The sequence below is a fragment of the Myxocyprinus asiaticus genome, chromosome 29 (genome assembly GCF_019703515.2).
Source record: "Myxocyprinus asiaticus isolate MX2 ecotype Aquarium Trade chromosome 29, UBuf_Myxa_2, whole genome shotgun sequence".
In the NCBI taxonomy this organism is placed as follows: domain Eukaryota; kingdom Metazoa; phylum Chordata; class Actinopteri; order Cypriniformes; family Catostomidae; genus Myxocyprinus; species Myxocyprinus asiaticus.
In genome coordinates this window covers 11,950,024-11,968,786 of record NC_059372.1, presented here as the reverse complement: position 1 = coordinate 11,968,786, position 18,763 = coordinate 11,950,024, and the positions used below count along the sequence as shown (strand labels likewise).

At 39.7% G+C, this 18,763-nt stretch overlaps 3 protein-coding genes across 3 annotated transcripts; 2 read left to right on the top strand and 1 right to left on the bottom strand.

The window, feature by feature from the left end:
- Window positions 1–127: 127 nt before the first annotated feature.
- On the bottom strand, window positions 128–3,638 carry LOC127420066 (tubulin alpha-1B chain). Its single transcript, XM_051662020.1, has 4 exons — window positions 3,480–3,638; window positions 1,625–1,847; window positions 1,384–1,532; window positions 128–1,302 (listed from the first exon to the last, which is right to left on the bottom strand). Exons 1-4 carry the CDS (start codon window positions 3,480–3,482, stop codon window positions 322–324), a joined length of 1,356 nt encoding a protein of 451 aa, XP_051517980.1. The 5' UTR covers window positions 3,483–3,638; the 3' UTR covers window positions 128–321.
- A 4,597-nt stretch (window positions 3,639–8,235) lies between these two features.
- Window positions 8,236–11,384, top strand: LOC127419765 (tubulin alpha-1A chain). The gene is made up of 4 exons (XM_051661474.1): window positions 8,236–8,361; window positions 9,372–9,594; window positions 9,687–9,835; window positions 9,938–11,384. The coding sequence occupies exons 1-4, from the start codon at window positions 8,359–8,361 to the stop codon at window positions 10,916–10,918; spliced, it is 1,356 nt and encodes a 451-aa protein (XP_051517434.1). The 5' UTR covers window positions 8,236–8,358; the 3' UTR covers window positions 10,919–11,384.
- Window positions 11,385–12,816: 1,432 nt separating this feature from the next.
- LOC127419766 (tubulin alpha-1C chain) lies at window positions 12,817–17,720 on the top strand. The gene is made up of 4 exons (XM_051661475.1): window positions 12,817–12,920; window positions 16,058–16,280; window positions 16,374–16,522; window positions 16,609–17,720. The coding sequence occupies exons 1-4, from the start codon at window positions 12,918–12,920 to the stop codon at window positions 17,581–17,583; spliced, it is 1,350 nt and encodes a 449-aa protein (XP_051517435.1). The 5' UTR covers window positions 12,817–12,917; the 3' UTR covers window positions 17,584–17,720.
- The last annotated feature ends 1,043 nt before the right edge of the window (window positions 17,721–18,763 follow it).

Sequence of the window (18,763 nt, the reverse complement as noted above, 5' to 3'; positions counted from 1 at the left end):
CATCAGCTGCACTACTGAAATCGTTTAGTAAGCAGTCTTCTTTTAAATGCAAATAATTCCTTGTAAAAAGCTGCTTCAATATTCTTTAACATCCACAACAAAGATTTTTAAAGGATTGCACACAGAATTCATTTTTGAACATCAGCATCAATTTATTCAGTCACATTTCAAAATTTAGCAAGCAAATTTCACAAATAATAAGTCTTACTGGCCATCATAACTCAACAACATTTAGGAGTAGACTTTACACTTGATACCTCATGTATATCGTGTGTAAATTAACGGTCTACTATTTTCCATTTTAGACATTTAGTGAGCATTTTAATACTCCTCACCCTCCTCCTCTCCTTCACCCTCGATAGAATCAACACCAACTTCCTCATAATCTTTCTCCAGGGCGGCCATGTCCTCTCTGGCCTCTGAGAACTCACCCTCCTCCATACCCTCACCCACATACCAGTGCACAAAGGCACGCTTGGCATACATCAGATCAAACTTATGATCAAGACGAGCCCAGGCCTCAGCAATAGCTGTGGTGTTGCTCAGCATGCACACAGCCCTCTGCACCTTAGCTAGATCTCCACCTGGAACCACAGTGGGGGGCTGGTAGTTGATGCCAACCTTGAAACCAGTGGGGCACCAGTCCACAAACTGGATTGTACGCTTGGTCTTGATGGTGGCAATAGCGGCATTCACATCTTTGGGTACCACATCACCACGGTACAACAGGCAGCAAGCCATATACTTGCCGTGGCGTGGGTCACATTTCACCATCTGATTGGCTGGCTCAAAGCAAGCATTGGTGATTTCAGCCACAGAGAGCTGCTCATGGTAAGCCTTCTCTGCTGAGATCACTGGGGCATAGGTAGCAAGGGGGAAGTGGATACGAGGATAGGGCACCAAGTTGGTTTGGAACTCGGTGAGATCGACATTGAGGGCACCATCGAACCTGAGGGAGGCTGTGATGGAGGACACAATCTGACTAATGAGCCTGTTGAGGTTGGTGTAAGTAGGACGCTCAATATCGAGGTTCCTACGGCAAATGTCATAAATGGCCTCATTGTCTACCATGAAGGCACAATCAGAGTGCTCTAGGGTGGTGTGGGTGGTCAGGATGGAGTTGTAGGGCTCTACTACAGCTGTGGAGACCTGAGGAGCAGGGTAGATGGAGAACTCCAGCTTGGACTTCTTGCCATAGTCGACAGACAGGCGCTCCATCAGCAGAGAGGTGAAGCCAGAACCGGTTCCACCGCCAAAGCTGTGGAAGACCAGGAAACCCTGGAGGCCTGTGCATTGATCAGCCTGAAATATAATTGAATATTGATATTAATGTAAAGTAGATACAACCACAACTCAAATGAATAAATATTTAAAGATACCCACCAGCTTGCGAATCCTGTCCAGAACCAGATCAATGATTTCTTTGCCAATTGTGTAATGTCCACGGGCATAGTTATTGGCAGCATCTTCCTTTCCTGTGATGAGCTGCTCAGGGTGGAACAGCTGACGGTAAGTCCCAGTGCGCACCTCATCTGGAAAGGTTATGAACTAATGTTTAGCAAACAGAACACACACTAAAAAAGCAGAATAATGTTTTAATTATAATAAAGAAGCCTCTTCTTACCAATGACAGTGGGCTCCAGGTCTACAAACACAGCTCTAGGGACGTGCTTTCCAGCTCCAGTCTCACTGAAGAAGGTGTTGAAGGAATCATCACCTCCACCAATGGTCTTGTCACTGGGCATCTGCCCATCTGGCTGAATACCATGCTCAAGACAATAGAGCTCCCAGCAGGCATTGCCAATCTGGACACCAGCCTGACCAACGTGGATAGAGATGCACTCACGCTGTGGAAAAAAATGGGACAACCATTATAGGTTGTGTATTTTTGTTTTATTGATAATGTTAAGAAGCCCTCCTTTTTTTGAGATGTTGAAAGGTTGCCACTTCTCAAGACTTGCACACAGACACCTGCTTCTTTGTAGTATCATTTTGTTGACATCTCCATGCATTCACTATTTTAGACACAACAATAGACATCTTACTGACATTCCTTTGATTCTCAACTGTACTGTAAACGTCTAATGGTCTCTATTTTGATCCATGAATGCACTTTAAACACCTGCTCTCCATTTAAACAATATTTACCTAACGACCAGACACAGAAGAAGTAAACAAGCCATATTTAAGTATTTGTAGGCCACCAAAAAGGAAGAACAAAGAAGCAGTCAGTTCTCTTTATTCAAAGGGGAAAGAGGCAGCAGAATTGGAACAAGGCAGATGCCCCACCCACATAGTACAGGCTTGCCAGACCATGCCTGCCTACATTGAAAGTGAACAATAAAATGTTGACCGAATTGCTCCCTCACTAAATCCTCATTTATTGTAATTTATAGTGTGCTTCTGCGTCTGGGTTTTGTAAATCATTTCATAAAATCTGCATGATAAAATGAAAGGTGGAGAGCTGTTGTTATACATTCAATAATGAAAATCTCAACAAATGCATGAAAATATTGAAAGTAAAATCCGAATGGAGACAATGACAGCTGTGGACCAGCACAGGAATAGCAATGCAGTAATTTGCTGCACAGGCCAGACATGAGCTTCTGCAGACAGCTGCAGTCCCCACCCAGTTCCTCTCTGCGCATGGGAGGAGGAGAGGATGCAAATTTCAGGAAAATTCTCTCAGACTCTCTGATGACAAAGAGCTAATGGAAAAGCCAATCATTATATTTGTGCCTATTTGATAAGATCACGTTTGTGTCACTTTAACTGTTCATAAGATGTAGTGATGTGGCATTGGCAAAATAAATAAATAAATAAATAAAAAATCTTGGTCACGGCATAATTAAATAATGAGGAAAACAATGCACTCTATTTTTGCAATGTAGCCCACATAAAAGGGTGATATTTAAAAATGCATATGTCAAAAATGTAATTTCACGTTAAATGGTGTTTAAAATGAGATTACATGCTCCTGCTCAAAACAGGTGTATAGACTAAATGTTTTTTTTTGTTTTGTTTTTTTGTGATGTTTTAAAAATCTGTAAATAAAAAGGTGTCTTATCCACCATGGAACAAAATAATCATCATATTAATTTTATCGACATTTTCCAGACATTTGAGCGTATTTCAAAGGCGTTATAAATGATTGGATTAATGCAATCTGGTACGCATTTGCAAACGCAATTTCAAAGCCTGTGTGACGAATAATATTTAACATTTTTTCAATGTAATACTTAAGATTATTTGCACACACACACACACACACACACAAATATTTGCGCGGTCACGTCGTCGCAATGTCGCGAGCTCTGTTTCCATTTCAAGGGAATAGGCGCGCGCCCGAATCCAAAGAAAAGCCGCTCGAGCCTCTTTGAAGAATACCGAACGGAGATTAAACCACACGCATATTTGTGGATGAAAACAATGACCACGTCGTAGCAAGTCTAATTGAAAATAAATAATAGGTTACTCACCATTGTTCTGGATGGGATGAAGCGATGCGGCGAATATCAACGACAGTAAATTTCTGTATTGTTGAGAGTATACAGTGGATATACTGTACAAGATTGAGACAGGCAGTTGAGGATGGGGAGGAGGAGTAAGAGGGATCGTGACGTCAAAGTGGGGGAGGGATCAACCTGTCAACGCTGACGAGATTAAAATGACGCAGTCGGTACTGACCGATATAAATCAGTGCAGTGCACATCTGAATTAGTTTTACTGGTGCATTTGTTTCTGTATTATTCACACTGGAATGCACCACATATTTAAGATAATTAGTCAGCATCACACATGCATGCCAGTCATACAGCATGAGATTGTGTCTTTTGACTTCGGAATACACATAGAAATATGAAGGCAATGACGGATAATACATGCATTATCTATTTGAATTCTAAATAGCTGAATATTGGTGCAGTCACACTGTTGCTGCTATCAGACTGGACTCTGTTTCATGGTACCACGAATCCTCCCACTGTTCCATTTGCAATCTCTCCTCCCTCTGTGTCCTAGATTTTGTTGAAATGATGTCATCTTATATATCACGTGAACAACTTGTTTCTCTCTCTCTCTCTCTCTCTCTTTTTTTTTTTTTTTTTTTTGCTGTCAGTGTCAGCAAGCTGTTCACATCTTTCACTGCATTTCCGCAAACTGAATAACCCAAGACATACCCATGACTGCACATTCCTAATTACAGGGTCTGGACATCTGAACACTACAATCACCTTTAGCCTCCTACTTGCTTTCCCCATTCAGATATCTCTGGTATTTCAGGCTGTTTGTTTGGTCTGCCCATTCTGGTTCTGCCTATTTCATCAATGATAACTGTACTTTCATTTAGTTAAAGGGGTTAGTTCACCCAAAAATGAAAATTCTCTCATCATTTACTCACTCTCATGCTGTCCCAGATGTGTATGACTTTCTTTCTTCTGCTGAACACAAATGAAGATTTCTAGAAGAATATATTTGCTCTGTAGGTCCATATCATGCAACTGAATGGTGACCAAAAATGTGAAGCTCCCAAAAGCACATAAAGGCAGCATAAAAGTAATCCATAAGTCTCCAGGGATTTAATCCATGTCTTCTGAAACGATCCAGTCGTTTTTGGGTGAGAACAGACACAAAGATAGCTCCTTTTTCACTATAAATCTTTCCATTGCAGTCTCTAGGCATGATCATTATTCCAAGCTTAATTACACTTCCTAGTGCTTGACCCATGCGCACAGCGCTAGATGGTGCTAGGAAGTGTAATCAAGCTTGAAATCATGATTGCCTAGCGACTGCAATGGCAAGATTTACAGTGAAATAGGAGTTATATTTTGGTCTGTTCTCACCCAAAACCAACTGGATCACTTCAGAAGACACAGAGTAAACCACTGGAGTCTTTTGGATTACTTTTATGTTGCCTTTATGTGCTTTTTGGAGCTTCAAAATTTTGTTCACCATTCACTTACATTATATGAATCTACAGAGATTTTGTTCTAAAAATCTTCATTTATGTTCTGCAGAAGAAAGAAAGTCATACACATCTGGGATGGCATGAGGGCAAGAAAATGATGAAAGAATTAATATTTTTGGGTGAACTATCCTTTTAATAGATACTTTGTAATCTCATGTATCTAATATTCTGTGCATACACAAATGCTTACTTAATCTCATACATTACAAATATTTCATATAAAAAGACTTATAAAATGTCAAAGTTGCTTATTGGGAAATTGGTGAATATAACGCCACATTCAAGATAAGCATTCCACTGGAAGTGTCCTATTGGCTGGAATACTGCAGGGTCACAGCTGCTGCTATGAGAATGGGATGGGTGGGACAGAGTTGTGTGCAGTTGCCAATGGTGAGCAAACTTTAAACATAAACTGCAGAACCTCTTTGGTATTCTGCCATCGACTGTGTGTACTTAATGTTAGTCTGTAACCCATATTAAATGAGTCATGGACTCTGCTATTAAGCTAAATGCTATCAGTTGTCTGTGAATACAGACCTCTAAACTTAACTCACAAAATCATCTGTTGTGCCTTTTCTCTGTCTCTTCTTTTCAAATGTTACAAGGTTATTAATGCCAATAAATAATGCAGAACTTCTCTTTGGCATCATCAGAGGAAGCATTTCTGTATGTTCACTGCTGTTACTGTAGTCTGTTTTACAACATACATTTTTAAGATATGATCATAAGCAAAGTAAAAAATGTCTACCTAACATATATTTTATGTATTTATTTGTTTAAACTCACATTTTCTGATATTAAATTGTCTCCATTGTGGGGTTGGTAGAGGATGGTTAGCAGATTGCAGCATTTAGTAGATAAGCAACAAAAGAGCTCTGAGCCAAGTAATGGCTTCTTTTGCATGTCAAAGTCAGTCATTATCTTGTTCTCATCTTATTTCCCCTTATCCATACAGCTGTATAGTCCTTTTAAGGCCTGCCTCTTTGGCAATATTGATTTCTGGTCCTTGTCTTGATGGGTTGTGCACTGCAGTGAGCAGAATCAGTGATTATGCTTAAAAAGCAACAGAGATGCAATGTGCCTCAAAGCAGTTGACTGATATTGCATTAGGACCTGTGTACAAAATGATATTACTAAACATTCATGGACATTCTTTGCTTTCTGTCCAGTGCAGAAATTATAGTTATTTAAGAATAAGATTATGAACATTAATATTAGCCTATTATTTAAGTTCCAGGTTAAATACAAGTTAAACTCAATTGACATTTGTGGCATAATGTGGATTACCACAGAAAATAATTTTGTCTCGTCCCTCCTTTTCTTTAAAAAAAGCAGGTGACAGTGAGGGACTTACCCTTAAAGTGAATGGGGCAATTTTTTAGGAGGAATAAATGTGAAATTTATAATTTTATAAAAGCACTTATACATTAATTCTACTGTTAAAACGTGTATTATTTGAGCTGTAAAGTTGTTTAAATCATCATCAGTGTTGGGTGTAATCCAATTACAAAGTTATTAGTTACTGTAATCTAATTAATTATTAATCAAACAAAGTGGTGTAATGCATTACATTTTAAATTCTTGTAATCAGATTACAGTTAATGACTTTAAATTAATTTAATTACTTTTAAGTACATTACAGGGTTATGCCTATTTCTTTTTTTTTCTTCCCCTTTTCTCCCCAATTTAGAAAACCCAATTCCCAATGCGCTCTAAGTCCTCATGGTGGTATAGTGACTCACCTCAATCCGGGTGGTGGAGGATGAATCTCAGTTGCCTCTGTGTCTGAGACGTCAATCTGCGCATCTTATCACGTGGCTTGTTGAGTGCGTTGCTGCGGAGACCTATAGCGTGTGGAGGCTCACACTATTCTCCGCGGCATCCACACACAACTCACCACGCACCCCACCGAGAGCGAGAACCACATTATAGCGACCACGAGGAGGTTCCCCATGTGACTCTACCCTCCCTAGCAACCGGGCCAATTTGGCTGCTTAGGAGACTTGGCTGGAGTCACTCAGCACGCACTCGATTCGAACTCACGACTCCAGCGGTGGTAGTCATCGTCAATACTCGCTGAGTTACCTAGGCCCCCTAGGGTTATGCTTATTTCTAATATATTATTTATGTTGAATATTTGAATTATGGCTTCTGTCCGGCCCTCTATAACTGCCCCTGCATGAGACAGAATCATCTTTCAAAGGCCACATTTCTGTTGATTATATCTCTCTTGATAAGGTATGGTGGATGACCGAATGTTGTTTTGGGGTAACTAAATAGTACCAGATGGAGGAGTAGGAGTTAAAAAAGGATGGCCCACCCCTATTCCCTGCTTGGGCAGCTGCATCCTCCCCCTGAGTACCGCCATTCATGCAGAGTCATGTGATCTATACATAATGGCAGTTAATGTCGGCTTGTGTATTATCTCCAGGATACTGGTCAGTATCTAAGCAACTCCGTTATTCATCGCCTAGCAACGGACGGAGATTGGGAAGAGGTCGTGGGGGGTTGGGTGCCTGTTAGTCCCTGGCCTATATAGCCTACCTCTACGTTCATGCTGGGTTATTTCACTGCATATATTTATGACAAATTTAAATGTGAAACATTTTCAAATGCATTAGCATTCCTTTCTGGACATTTTGACACTGCAGAGGAGATGCAAATAAAAGACTGCTCACTTTGATGCAATAGGTCTTAGTACTTTCAATGTAGTGCCTTTTCTGTGCACAAGTAAAAATTCTTATAAAAATAGAGAATGGAAAAGACTATGTGATCAATAAGACCCAAATGTACCCTAGGCCAAGCTCTTGGAAAGTGGCAGAAGGTTTCAAAGAGAACAGATGGAGAATGGGATGATCAAGTTCCACAAAGATGCTAGTACTAAACCTTACATGTAAATATTTTGTCGTGTAAACATATTACCATAATAGATTGCTAAAATCTATTATGGTATTAATTAAATCAGCTTTAATGCAAGAATTAGTAAAAAGAACAAACACCATGGCTAATCATAGCTTTCAACAATTTTCTCTTTTCTAGCATGATAAAGAAACGTTCTCAAGATGTTATGGTAGATGATGAACAAAATCTTTGATTCCTGATCAAATCTTCATTAAAATGACCTGCTATAAAACGTTTTTCAGTGTTTCAGTACTGGGTGAGGTTCTGGGAGGTGTCTTACTTACCCTCATCTTTCTTACATCCAATAGAAATTGGTCCAGTTTTCAGAACTGGGCAGATCTTTACTTGATTGACCAATAAAATGCGGGAAACGTAGTCGCCAGGGCGCACTCATATATAAAGAGACATCATTCCGTTACAACGTTATTCTTCTTACATCGACCCCTTAGTTGTCGAACGGTAAGATCTCTCCGCGAAGACATTAAGGAACAATGGTGAGCATCATCTCAAATCCTTCATGTTGATTATTCATAGACATTTTGTTTTCGACCTAATGAAGGGCATTTGCTCATGATGTCGATTCAGCATTTGAATAATATTTCAGGAATAAACTAAAATATGGGTGGGGATACATTAGGAGTGCCTAAAAGGGAATTCTGAAATACACATTTGATTTTGTAAATGGCTCGAGCTGGTGTATTTGACATATCAGTTTCATTTACATATCTGATTGCATTAAAATGATTAAGTGTAGACTAAACTCACGTATTTTAATAATCCATGGGTGATTTGAATCTATTAATAAATATATAATAATAGTTATATATACATTTATAATCTAAGAAAAATAAGAGAGGATTTGGAAATGTGATGCACGGCGGATCGAGACAACAAAGAGAGAATGGAGCCGCATAAATAATCTGGGTGTAACCGCGGCTCCATGCTGTCCGGTACAGTGTCATACTGAACCACTAAAAAAAAAAAAAAGAGAGAGAGAGAGAGAGAGAGAGAGAGAGAGAGAGAGAGAGAGAGAGAGATGCAGCGCCTCCCAAAGGACGTGGTCTTTTTCTGACTGCTGGCAACCTGATACCAAACGTCTGATTTTAAACTATATTTCAAATCCGTTTTATCGAGCGTCAAACAGCGCGATTAATTTAATTATTTGTAGAAACCCTATCGGATTTCAGGGCTGTGTGGGTGAAGCCGTTAAATATTCATGATGGTGTAGGCTGCAGCAGTACTAATGCAGCTAATGGGCAATATAGTCCTACCACTAAACCCTGCTTTTGTGAGTCAGTTGTGAGTATTATGTGATCACTTCCTCTGACATTATATCTCACTGGTAGATAATTGTACAGAACTGGTGGAACTTGCGTGGATAGGTGGTCCTAAATTTTAGATAAAACAAATTAAGTGACATTTATTTGCTACAGTGATGTTATTTCTTTAGTTTGATTCATTTAGTTAGACTGATTTTCAACTTTTGCCCTTTTTTTCCCCACAGCGTGAGTGCATCTCTATCCACGTTGGTCAGGCTGGTGTCCAGATTGGCAATGCCTGCTGGGAGCTCTATTGTCTTGAGCATGGTATTCAGCCAGATGGCCAGATGCCCAGTGACAAGACCATTGGTGGAGGTGATGATTCCTTCAACACCTTCTTCAGTGAGACTGGAGCTGGAAAGCACGTCCCTAGAGCTGTGTTTGTAGACCTGGAGCCCACTGTCATTGGTAAGAGGAGGCTGCTTTATTATAATCAAGACATTATTCAATTTAATCAGTGTTTGTTCTGTTTGCTAAACATTTGTTTGTGTCCTTTTCAGATGAGGTGCGCACTGGGACTTACCGTCAGCTGTTCCACCCTGAGCAGCTCATCACAGGAAAGGAAGATGCAGCTAATAACTATGCCCGTGGACATTACACAATTGGCAAAGAAATCATTGATCTGGTACTGGACAGGATCCGCAAGTTGGTGGGTATCTTCAAATTTTAGTTAAGACATAAATACATGAATGAACAAATTGGGTTGTGGTTGTATATTCTTAGATTAATCACAATCTCCAATAATTTTCAGGCTGATCAGTGCACAGGCCTCCAGGGTTTCCTGGTCTTCCACAGCTTTGGTGGTGGAACCGGATCTGGCTTCACCTCTCTGCTGATGGAGCGCCTGTCTGTCGACTATGGCAAGAAGTCCAAGCTGGAGTTCTCCATCTACCCTGCTCCTCAGGTCTCCACGGCTGTGGTAGAGCCCTACAACTCCATCCTGACCACCCACACCACCCTAGAGCACTCTGACTGTGCCTTCATGGTAGACAATGAGGCCATTTATGACATTTGCCGTAGGAACCTCGATATTGAGCGTCCTACTTACACCAACCTCAACAGGCTAATTGGCCAGATTGTGTCATCTATCACAGCCTCCCTCAGGTTTGATGGTGCCCTCAATGTTGATCTTACTGAGTTCCAGACCAACTTGGTGCCCTATCCTCGTATCCACTTCCCTCTTGCTACCTACGCCCCAGTGATCTCAGCAGAGAAGGCTTACCATGAGCAGCTCTCTGTATCTGAAATCACTAATGCTTGCTTTGAGCCAGCCAATCAGATGGTGAAATGTGACCCACGTCACGGCAAGTATATGGCTTGCTGCCTGTTGTACCGTGGTGACGTGGTTCCCAAAGATGTGAACGCCGCAATTGCCACCATCAAGACCAAGCGCACCATCCAGTTTGTGGACTGGTGCCCCACTGGTTTCAAGGTTGGCATCAACTACCAGCCCCCCACTGTGGTTCCAGGTGGAGATCTAGCTAAGGTGCAGAGGGCCGTGTGCATGCTGAGCAACACCACAGCTATTGCTGAGGCCTGGGCTCGTCTTGATCATAAGTTTGATCTGATGTATGCCAAGCGTGCCTTTGTGCACTGGTATGTGGGTGAGGGTATGGAGGAGGGCGAGTTCTCAGAGGCCAGAGAGGACATGGCCGCCCTGGAGAAAGATTATGAGGAAGTTGGTGTTGATTCTGTTGAGGGTGAAGGAGAGGAGGAAGGAGAGGAGTATTAAACACATAATGAAGTGTACAACCTTCAAGAACCATCATGTGAAGATGTCTCTTAAAATGACATTGTTACAGTTCTATGGACATCTGAAATAAACCTTTTCAAACAAACTAATTTGTGTCTTCTTTTAAATTGTTGTTTAAATACATGTATAATTAAAGGTACATTTTAAAATAAAGAACAGCAACAATCTACCAGTAAATACATTTCAAGGAAGTGAAAGTAAATATGTACTATGATGAAACAAACATATTTCTCAAACCAACTTTTGTTATGCTGTCAACCAATATATGTATGATTTTCAATTTTGTTTTGCTGCAGTATACATCATTGTCTGAAGAGATATAATTTATTGATTGTTAAGGGGAAATTTTGTGTAAAAAAGCTGCATTAAAAAGAGAGTGCACAAAATGTGTCTATAAGTGTGTATTAAAATGTGTATTAAAGTCTATAAGTGCAATAAAACTGTACATACATGCATTTATTTGAATACAATAAGGATTTCCTGACTTGGGTACCATGATGCAGAGTAACAAGATGACAGTTGTAGGTGGCGAATCATTAGCCTGAACAATAAAGTAACATTCTGCGAATTACTGAAGTAAATGGCAACTATTTGTATGGACTCCATTCATGAAAGCATGAAATATTATTTTCTGTACAATGATACTGCTTTAAAGCAGATCAAATAATTTCCCTATAACAACATTTCCATAAGAACAATACTGTCTTTGTATGTATGTATGTATATGGGCTAGTTATAAAATGTCATGCAAATGTATGATTCCTTAGCTATAATTGTGTGGTGTCCTGTTGCACAAGCATCATTTGCATAAAATGATAAGAATTGGGTGTGACATATTATTTTACTTATGAAGATTAAAATTACAATCTGAGTTGTCAGGCCAGCACTGTTTCCTCATTACAAGCATATTATAAATCATCTAAACGCTGCATTTATAGATATGTTTTAATGATACACAATCGTGTGTGTGTGTGTGTGTGTGTGTGTGTGGGGGGGGGGGGGCAGGTTTATGTGGTTTACGAGGACAATTTTTTAGGTTACAAACTGGTAATTACAAGGGTATTATGCTATAAATGTGGTTTATAAGGACATTTATAGTGTCTCCATAATTTTAATCGCTTAAAAAACATACTAAATGATGTTTTTTTGAAAATTTAAAAATGCAAAAAGGTTTCTGTGAGGGTTAGGTTTAGGGGTAGGGTTAGGGGATAGAATCTATAGTTTGTACAGTATAAAAATCATTATGTATATGGAAAGTCCTCATAATGATAGGTAGACCAACATGTGTGTGTGTGTGTGTGTGTGTGTGTGTGTGTGTGTGTGTGTGTGAGAGAGAGACTTCCTTAACAGGTACTGTAAAATGAAGGCCTATTTAAATCAGAGATCTAAGTACATTTGTTGAGTACTTAAATTGCTAAATGCCAATAATTATGTACCATGCTACACACCTAACATTTTACGTGCACATTAAAGGCAGTTTCATTAGCAGTAAAAATACTAACAAAAGAAATCAATCACGTTAATTTAAATAATTAATTGTTAATTTTCATATGTGTCATCCGTTATTACTTGTGTTCTTCGTCCTGCCTCATTCCGCGATGGGAGAAAGGTGCCTTAGGTTGTTCCTTGCAGGGTACTCAGAATAACAGGCTCCATATGGTTAGGATTAGGGTGGAGGGCCTTTGTACAATGGGCGCCTAATTCAGTTTTCACAACAAAGGTTATTATTCAAAAATTGAAATAAGCCAATGGCGTGCCGCTAATCCAAGACGGACCAATGGGGATGCGACAGGAGGCAAAGCACCTCCTCCCGCGCGCTCCGCCTTTGTGACGCACGAGAGGAAATGTATAAATATTCCACCCCACATTTTCAAACACTTCATTCTCTCACCAGACTCATAAAAGTCAAGCTGTGAGAGTGTAAAACAGCAAACCTACCTCCTTTCTTCATTCTTCAGCTAAAACGTCAGTCTAGAAAATGGTGAGTATGAAAGCGTTTTGCGTAATTTATAAAAGTGACAGCAAAATCTGTTTTAAATAATTGATGTTTTTCGTTTCCTGAGGTAACGAGTGTCCTTTGTGCACTGCATCTAAAACTGTAGATTTTTTTTATTTTATTTTTTATTTTTTTTAAATAAAGTTAGTCTATTTAGGTGATATAAACCTTATTTCTATGGGGTTTAATATCAAACGGATCTTACGAAATAATATTCTATCACATTTCATGTGGCATTTTTACTTATGGAATAAGATTATTAAAACGAGAAACTGTCTGATCTTAAATTGATAATTTTAGGATTATTATTTTGGTCAAATTTTACTGATAATATTGGTCAAGGAAGAATGAAAATGCATCTTGGATAAAAGGGAATGTCCCCAGGCTCAGTGTAGGTTAGCACAGTAGTGATGGGAAGTCCTATTCTTTTCAACAAACCGATTCTTTCGAACAGTGTTTTATTTGTTATACTTTCTGCTGTTCAGCAAATACATTTAGAAGCATTTATTTCGTCCCCCTGAATGAAGCCCTCGACAGTCGGCACACGCATGCTCAGTAGCAGCAGTTCATCGTCAGTTCCTTTGTCGCACATGTCCGAAAGTGGCGGTTCTCAGTTCATTGTTCTGTTGACTCGAGAACTGTTCCGACCGGTGCGTTCAGTCCGATTTGCGAGCTAGTCTGGGCGGTTTATTACAAGGAAGAGTTGGCAAAATTAGACATCACTAGTTCTAGGATAATATATTACTCTGGGTTATCCACTCATTTCGAGTCGGAGTGTCAGCCACGCCCAAAAGCGAGTTATGATTGATTTACTTGTAAATCAGAGTTGACTCGAGACGCGAAATGTTCCAAACGATTCAGTCCAATTAGGTGAACTGGTTCCAAGAACCGATTCAAAAGAACGATTCGTTTACAAACGGAACATCACAATAGCACACAAGTCATACACAATAAAAATTGTATGGTTTTCTTCCTTGTTCAAAACAAATCTATAAAAAACGCAAATCTCAAATTCGATGCTATTATAAAGAGTATATGCGCTGATGTTTAGTAAAATGTCTTCCTTTTGTTCCAATGATTATGCAAAGTCACTTCTCTAAAATATAGTGCTGGAAATACCGGCACAGGAAGTGAGTCAGTACCATGTGCTTTCTAGAGTAACTTGATGAATTCCAGTGCTGGTGTGTCTGGAGGTTTAATAAGGCGTATTGACCTCATCACTAAGCTTAAGTGGATCAGTAATGTGGCCAGCCGAGAAGTTTAGTGGTTTACTTAATTCTGTTTTGGCTGATGAGTTAAACGTGATGAGGATGTGAAGTTTAAATTCCATTCTAGGGTGAATCTCACAAAACCTTTGGAGAACATGTGTTGTCTTAGTACAGTAAAGTAATGAGAATCACCAGTGGAAATAATAGGTTTTACAAAAAAAAATAAAAAAATAATAATAACCTTTTAAGTAAAATATCTGGATGCATTAGAGTAGGGAAAGTTTGTCTAATCTTATGTATTTGTATTTGTGCTGTCGATCGATTAAAATATTTAAACACAATTAATTGCAGATTTTGAAAGTGCTGAAATTTGACTATATACTGTAAATACTACTTTTCCTGTCAAAATGCAATCAGTTCCTTCTTAGAAAAGAAAAGAAAACAATATGTAACAATGTTTTATTAACATTTTCCTAACAATGCATTAGGGTTGCACTGATGTAACCAATTTGCCAATTATTGACAAAATTAAAACCATGGGCATATCAGTAATAATCATGAAAATGGCGATATGGAAAAACCGATGGACTATTTATAATTAATTAGTAACACACTTTGTAAAAACTCTGTGAATTCAAATGTACAGTCCAGAAATAATAATAGCCACACTATGTAGAGTGTGCACTCCTAAGAGCATGTAATATTTAATTTGCATTCTTGTTCTCATGTTAATGCGGAAAAAACACCATAAATGGATGCGACAATTGGGAAAGCAGCACTTACCTATAGGCAATATGAGGGAAACCATTTTTAAGCATTCCCAAGTAAAACAGTGATCTGTTGACAAAATAAGTTACAGTAAGCTGCAAAATATCGGTATAGTTATCGCCCTTTTTATTTTTTTATTATTTAGAAATGCATTAAAATAGTACCAATTTAAGTAATATTAAATGTTTCCCAAATTCTAAGTGGGTGGTTATCTAATTGAAATATCTCTTAGTTTGCGTTTTCATAGCAATGGGCATTAAATCTCTTAAACCCTCATCTTTCACAATATTAATAGTGGCTATCCACTTTGCTACTGCAATCGTGAAACTGCATTTACATGATTTGCCGCTTTGAACTCCACATGAGAAGTGCTTGCAGAGATTGTCTTGTTTTACTCCAGCGGGTCATGTGAATGCAGCTTATCACAAGTCCCATCTAGGTTTATTTAAAAAAAAAATTTTTTTTAAAGGTCCTTTCTCCACTTGAGGATTGACAGAATTGTTGTTGTGTTTGCATCAGTGCAATGACCCTGGACACAGTGCAAAGGTTCTGCCATATTCCAAACAGTGTTCACTGTTCAGCACTCGTGTGAAGCTGAATAAGATGTCAGAATCGAATGTGAAAATTGGCGAATGTGTTAACTGCGATTAAACGCATTAAACATTTTAAGTTAATCGCATGAGTTAACATTTTGATACTCAAAGTTTAGTGTTTAAACTAATATCAAAATATTTGTATCTTATAGTTCTTAAATGCTGCAACAGTTGTGGGCTACATGTTAAAACCAAAGGCACACTGGCTACACTAATGAAACAATAGATGAGAGTCCCCCCTCCCCCCTTCATTTAAACAAGGGCTGATCTGTTTCATCAGTTGTTTGCATGGTCAGGGCTTTTGTGTGCCTATCGCAGTTTCAGATCTGCTGTGTGGAGGCAGTTTCTATCAGTGCTTCCCTTCATGCAAAGATGTGTGTATCTTGATTTTAAAAAAAGACTGCTTTGTTAAACAAAAATGCCGTCTCAAAGATAATTTTTTAGCTGTACAAACATGCACACGATTGAACTGATAAATCATTGCCATTTTTAGATGATGTTGACTAAAGCTGTATATTGACATTGTCTATAAATCTGACTAATTGCTCCGCAGCGTGAGTGCATCTCTATCCACGTTGGTCAGGCTGGTGTCCAGATTGGCAATGCCTGCTGGGAGCTCTATTGTCTTGAGCATGGTATTCAGCCAGATGGGCAGATGCCTAGTGACAAGACCATTGGTGGAGGTGATGATTCCTTCAACACCTTCTTCAGTGAGACTGGAGCTGGAAAGCACGTCCCTAGAGCTGTGTTTGTAGACCTGGAGCCCACTGTCATTGGTAAGAGGAGGCTGCTTTATTATATTTGACACATTATTCAACTTTATCAGTGTGAGTTCTATTCGCCAAACATTTGTTCTTTACCTTTTTTAGATGAGGTGCGCTCTGGGACTTACCGTCAGCTGTTCCACCCTGAGCAGCTCATCACAGGAAAGGAAGATGCTGCCAATAACTATGCCCGTGGTCACTACACTATTGGCAAGGAGCTCATTGATCTTGTGTTAGACAGAATTCGCAAACTGGTATGTTGTGAATAGATTACAATTAATTTGTAATATAAAAAATACAAATTTGATACATTTTCTTTAACCTGAATTTTGTCCTTTAGGCCGATCAGTGCACAGGCCTCCAGGGTTTCCTGGTCTTCCACAGCTTTGGTGGTGGAACCGGATCTGGCTTCACCTCTCTGCTGATGGAGCGCCTGTCTGTCGACTATGGCAAGAAGTCCAAGCTGGAGTTCTCCATCTACCCTGCTCCTCAGGTCTCCACCGCTGTGGTAGAGCCCTACAATGCCATCCTGACCACCCACACCACCCTAGAGCACTCTGACTGTGCCTTCATGGTAGACAACGAGGCCATTTATGATATCTGCCGTAGGAACCTCGATATCGAGCGTCCTTCTTACACCAACCTCAACAGGCTCATTAGTCAGATTGTGTCCTCCATCACAGCCTCCCTCAGGTTTGATGGTGCCCTCAATGTCGATCTTACTGAGTTCCAGACCAACTTGGTGCCCTATCCTCGTATCCACTTCCCCCTTGCTACCTATGCCCCAGTGATCTCAGCAGAGAAGGCTTACCATGAGCAGCTCTCTGTATCTGAAATCACTAATGCTTGCTTTGAGCCAGCCAATCAGATGGTGAAATGTGACCCACGCCACGGCAAGTATATGGCTTGCTGCCTGTTGTACCGTGGTGATGTGGTGCCCAAAGATGTGAATGCCGCAATTGCCACCATTAAGACCAAGCGCACCATCCAGTTTGTGGACTGGTGCCCCACAGGTTTCAAGGTTGGCATCAACTACCAGCCCCCCACTGTGGTTCCAGGTGGAGATCTAGCTAAGGTGCAGAGGGCTGTGTGCATGCTGAGCAACACCACAGCTATTGCTGAGGCCTGGGCTCGTCTTGATCATAAGTTTGATCTGATGTATGCCAAGCGTGCCTTTGTGCACTGGTATGTGGGTGAGGGTATGGAGGAGGGTGAGTTCTCAGAGGCCAGAGAGGACATGGCCGCCCTGGAGAAAGATTATGAGGAGGTTGGAGCTGAGAGTGTTGAAGGGGAGGAGGAAGGTGAAGAATATTAGATTCTCTTTTGCTTCAATTGTTTCCTGTCTGTTGTCATTATTTGTGTGTGTTCTTTCTCACTTTTTCCAGTTCTTAACTTGCTGAAAGGTCAATTTTCCTTTTTAATGGTTATGAATTAAAGTTTGTAATCCTTAAATGTTCTCCTGTTTTCATTGTCACATCTGTTAAGTGAGCCACCATTTTTATCCCTAAAAATGCTCAGTGTAAGACTAAATATTGTTTTATTTTTTTTTTTACTCTTGATTTTAGATTGCTGCTAAATTTAAGGCAACAGACAACTCAAGCAAAACAGAGCAAGTTCAATACAACTTTGTGCAGTATTAAACCTCAATGCAGCTTAAAAGTCAACATGAACTCAATATTGATCCCATTTACTTTCTTAAAGGGATAGTTCGCCAAAAAAAATGAACATTTTCTCCATTACTCGCCCTCATGCCATCCCAGATGTGTATGACTTTATTTTCTCTGCTGAACACAAATTATAATTTTTAGAAGAATATCTAAGCTCTGTAGGTCCATACAATGCAAGTCAACAGGGTCCAAAACTTTGAAGCTCAAAAAAGCACATAAAGGGAGCATAAAAGTCATCCATACTACTCCAGTGGTTAAATACATGTCTTAGGAAGCGATATAATAGGTGTGGGTGAGAAATAGACCAATATTTAAAGAGCCCATATTATGCTAATTTACAGGTTCATGATTTTATTTTGGGGGTCTACTAGAAGAGGTTTACATGCTTTAATGTTAAAAAAACATAATTTTCCTCATACTGTTAAACCTATTTTCATCCTCTGGCTTAGACGCTCTGATTTAACTCCTGTCTCTTTAAAGCCCCCCTTTCCGAAATGCCCAGTCTGCTCTGATTGGTCAGCTGGCCTAGTCTGTTGTGATTGGTCAACTGCGTAGAGCGTTTGTCAGAAATGTAACGCCCCTTACCATAACTGAGTTTCAGGCTTCCTTAACAGCTGTAAACACTATGGTAACAATGGCGTCGTTTTTTGCTGTACCAGTTTGAGTCTGAATCCGATAATGAAAGTTTGGAAGAACAAGATGATCGACCCGAGCCGCCTTCGCAAGCACGACTTGAGCAGGATGTTTCACAGTAGTAAGTTTTAATTTAGTAGCTTTCTTACAAGTACACTGTTGATTATTGTGAACCTAACAAAGCTTCAAGTAAAA

Excerpts from the sequence above, each read along its gene's own strand:
- LOC127420066 (XM_051662020.1), bottom strand. Across the intron at positions 1,533-1,624 it reads CCTGGAGCCCACTGTCATTG|ATGAGGTGCGCACTGGGACT; the intron begins GTAAGAAGAGGC and ends TAACCTTTCCAG. Across the intron at positions 1,303-1,383 it reads TGGACAGGATTCGCAAGCTG|GCTGATCAATGCACAGGCCT; the intron begins GTGGGTATCTTT and ends ATTATATTTCAG.
- LOC127419765 (XM_051661474.1), top strand. Across the intron at positions 9,595-9,686 it reads CCTGGAGCCCACTGTCATTG|ATGAGGTGCGCACTGGGACT; the intron begins GTAAGAGGAGGC and ends TGTCCTTTTCAG. Across the intron at positions 9,836-9,937 it reads TGGACAGGATCCGCAAGTTG|GCTGATCAGTGCACAGGCCT; the intron begins GTGGGTATCTTC and ends AATAATTTTCAG.
- LOC127419766 (XM_051661475.1), top strand. Across the intron at positions 16,281-16,373 it reads CCTGGAGCCCACTGTCATTG|ATGAGGTGCGCTCTGGGACT; the intron begins GTAAGAGGAGGC and ends TACCTTTTTTAG. Across the intron at positions 16,523-16,608 it reads TAGACAGAATTCGCAAACTG|GCCGATCAGTGCACAGGCCT; the intron begins GTATGTTGTGAA and ends TTTGTCCTTTAG.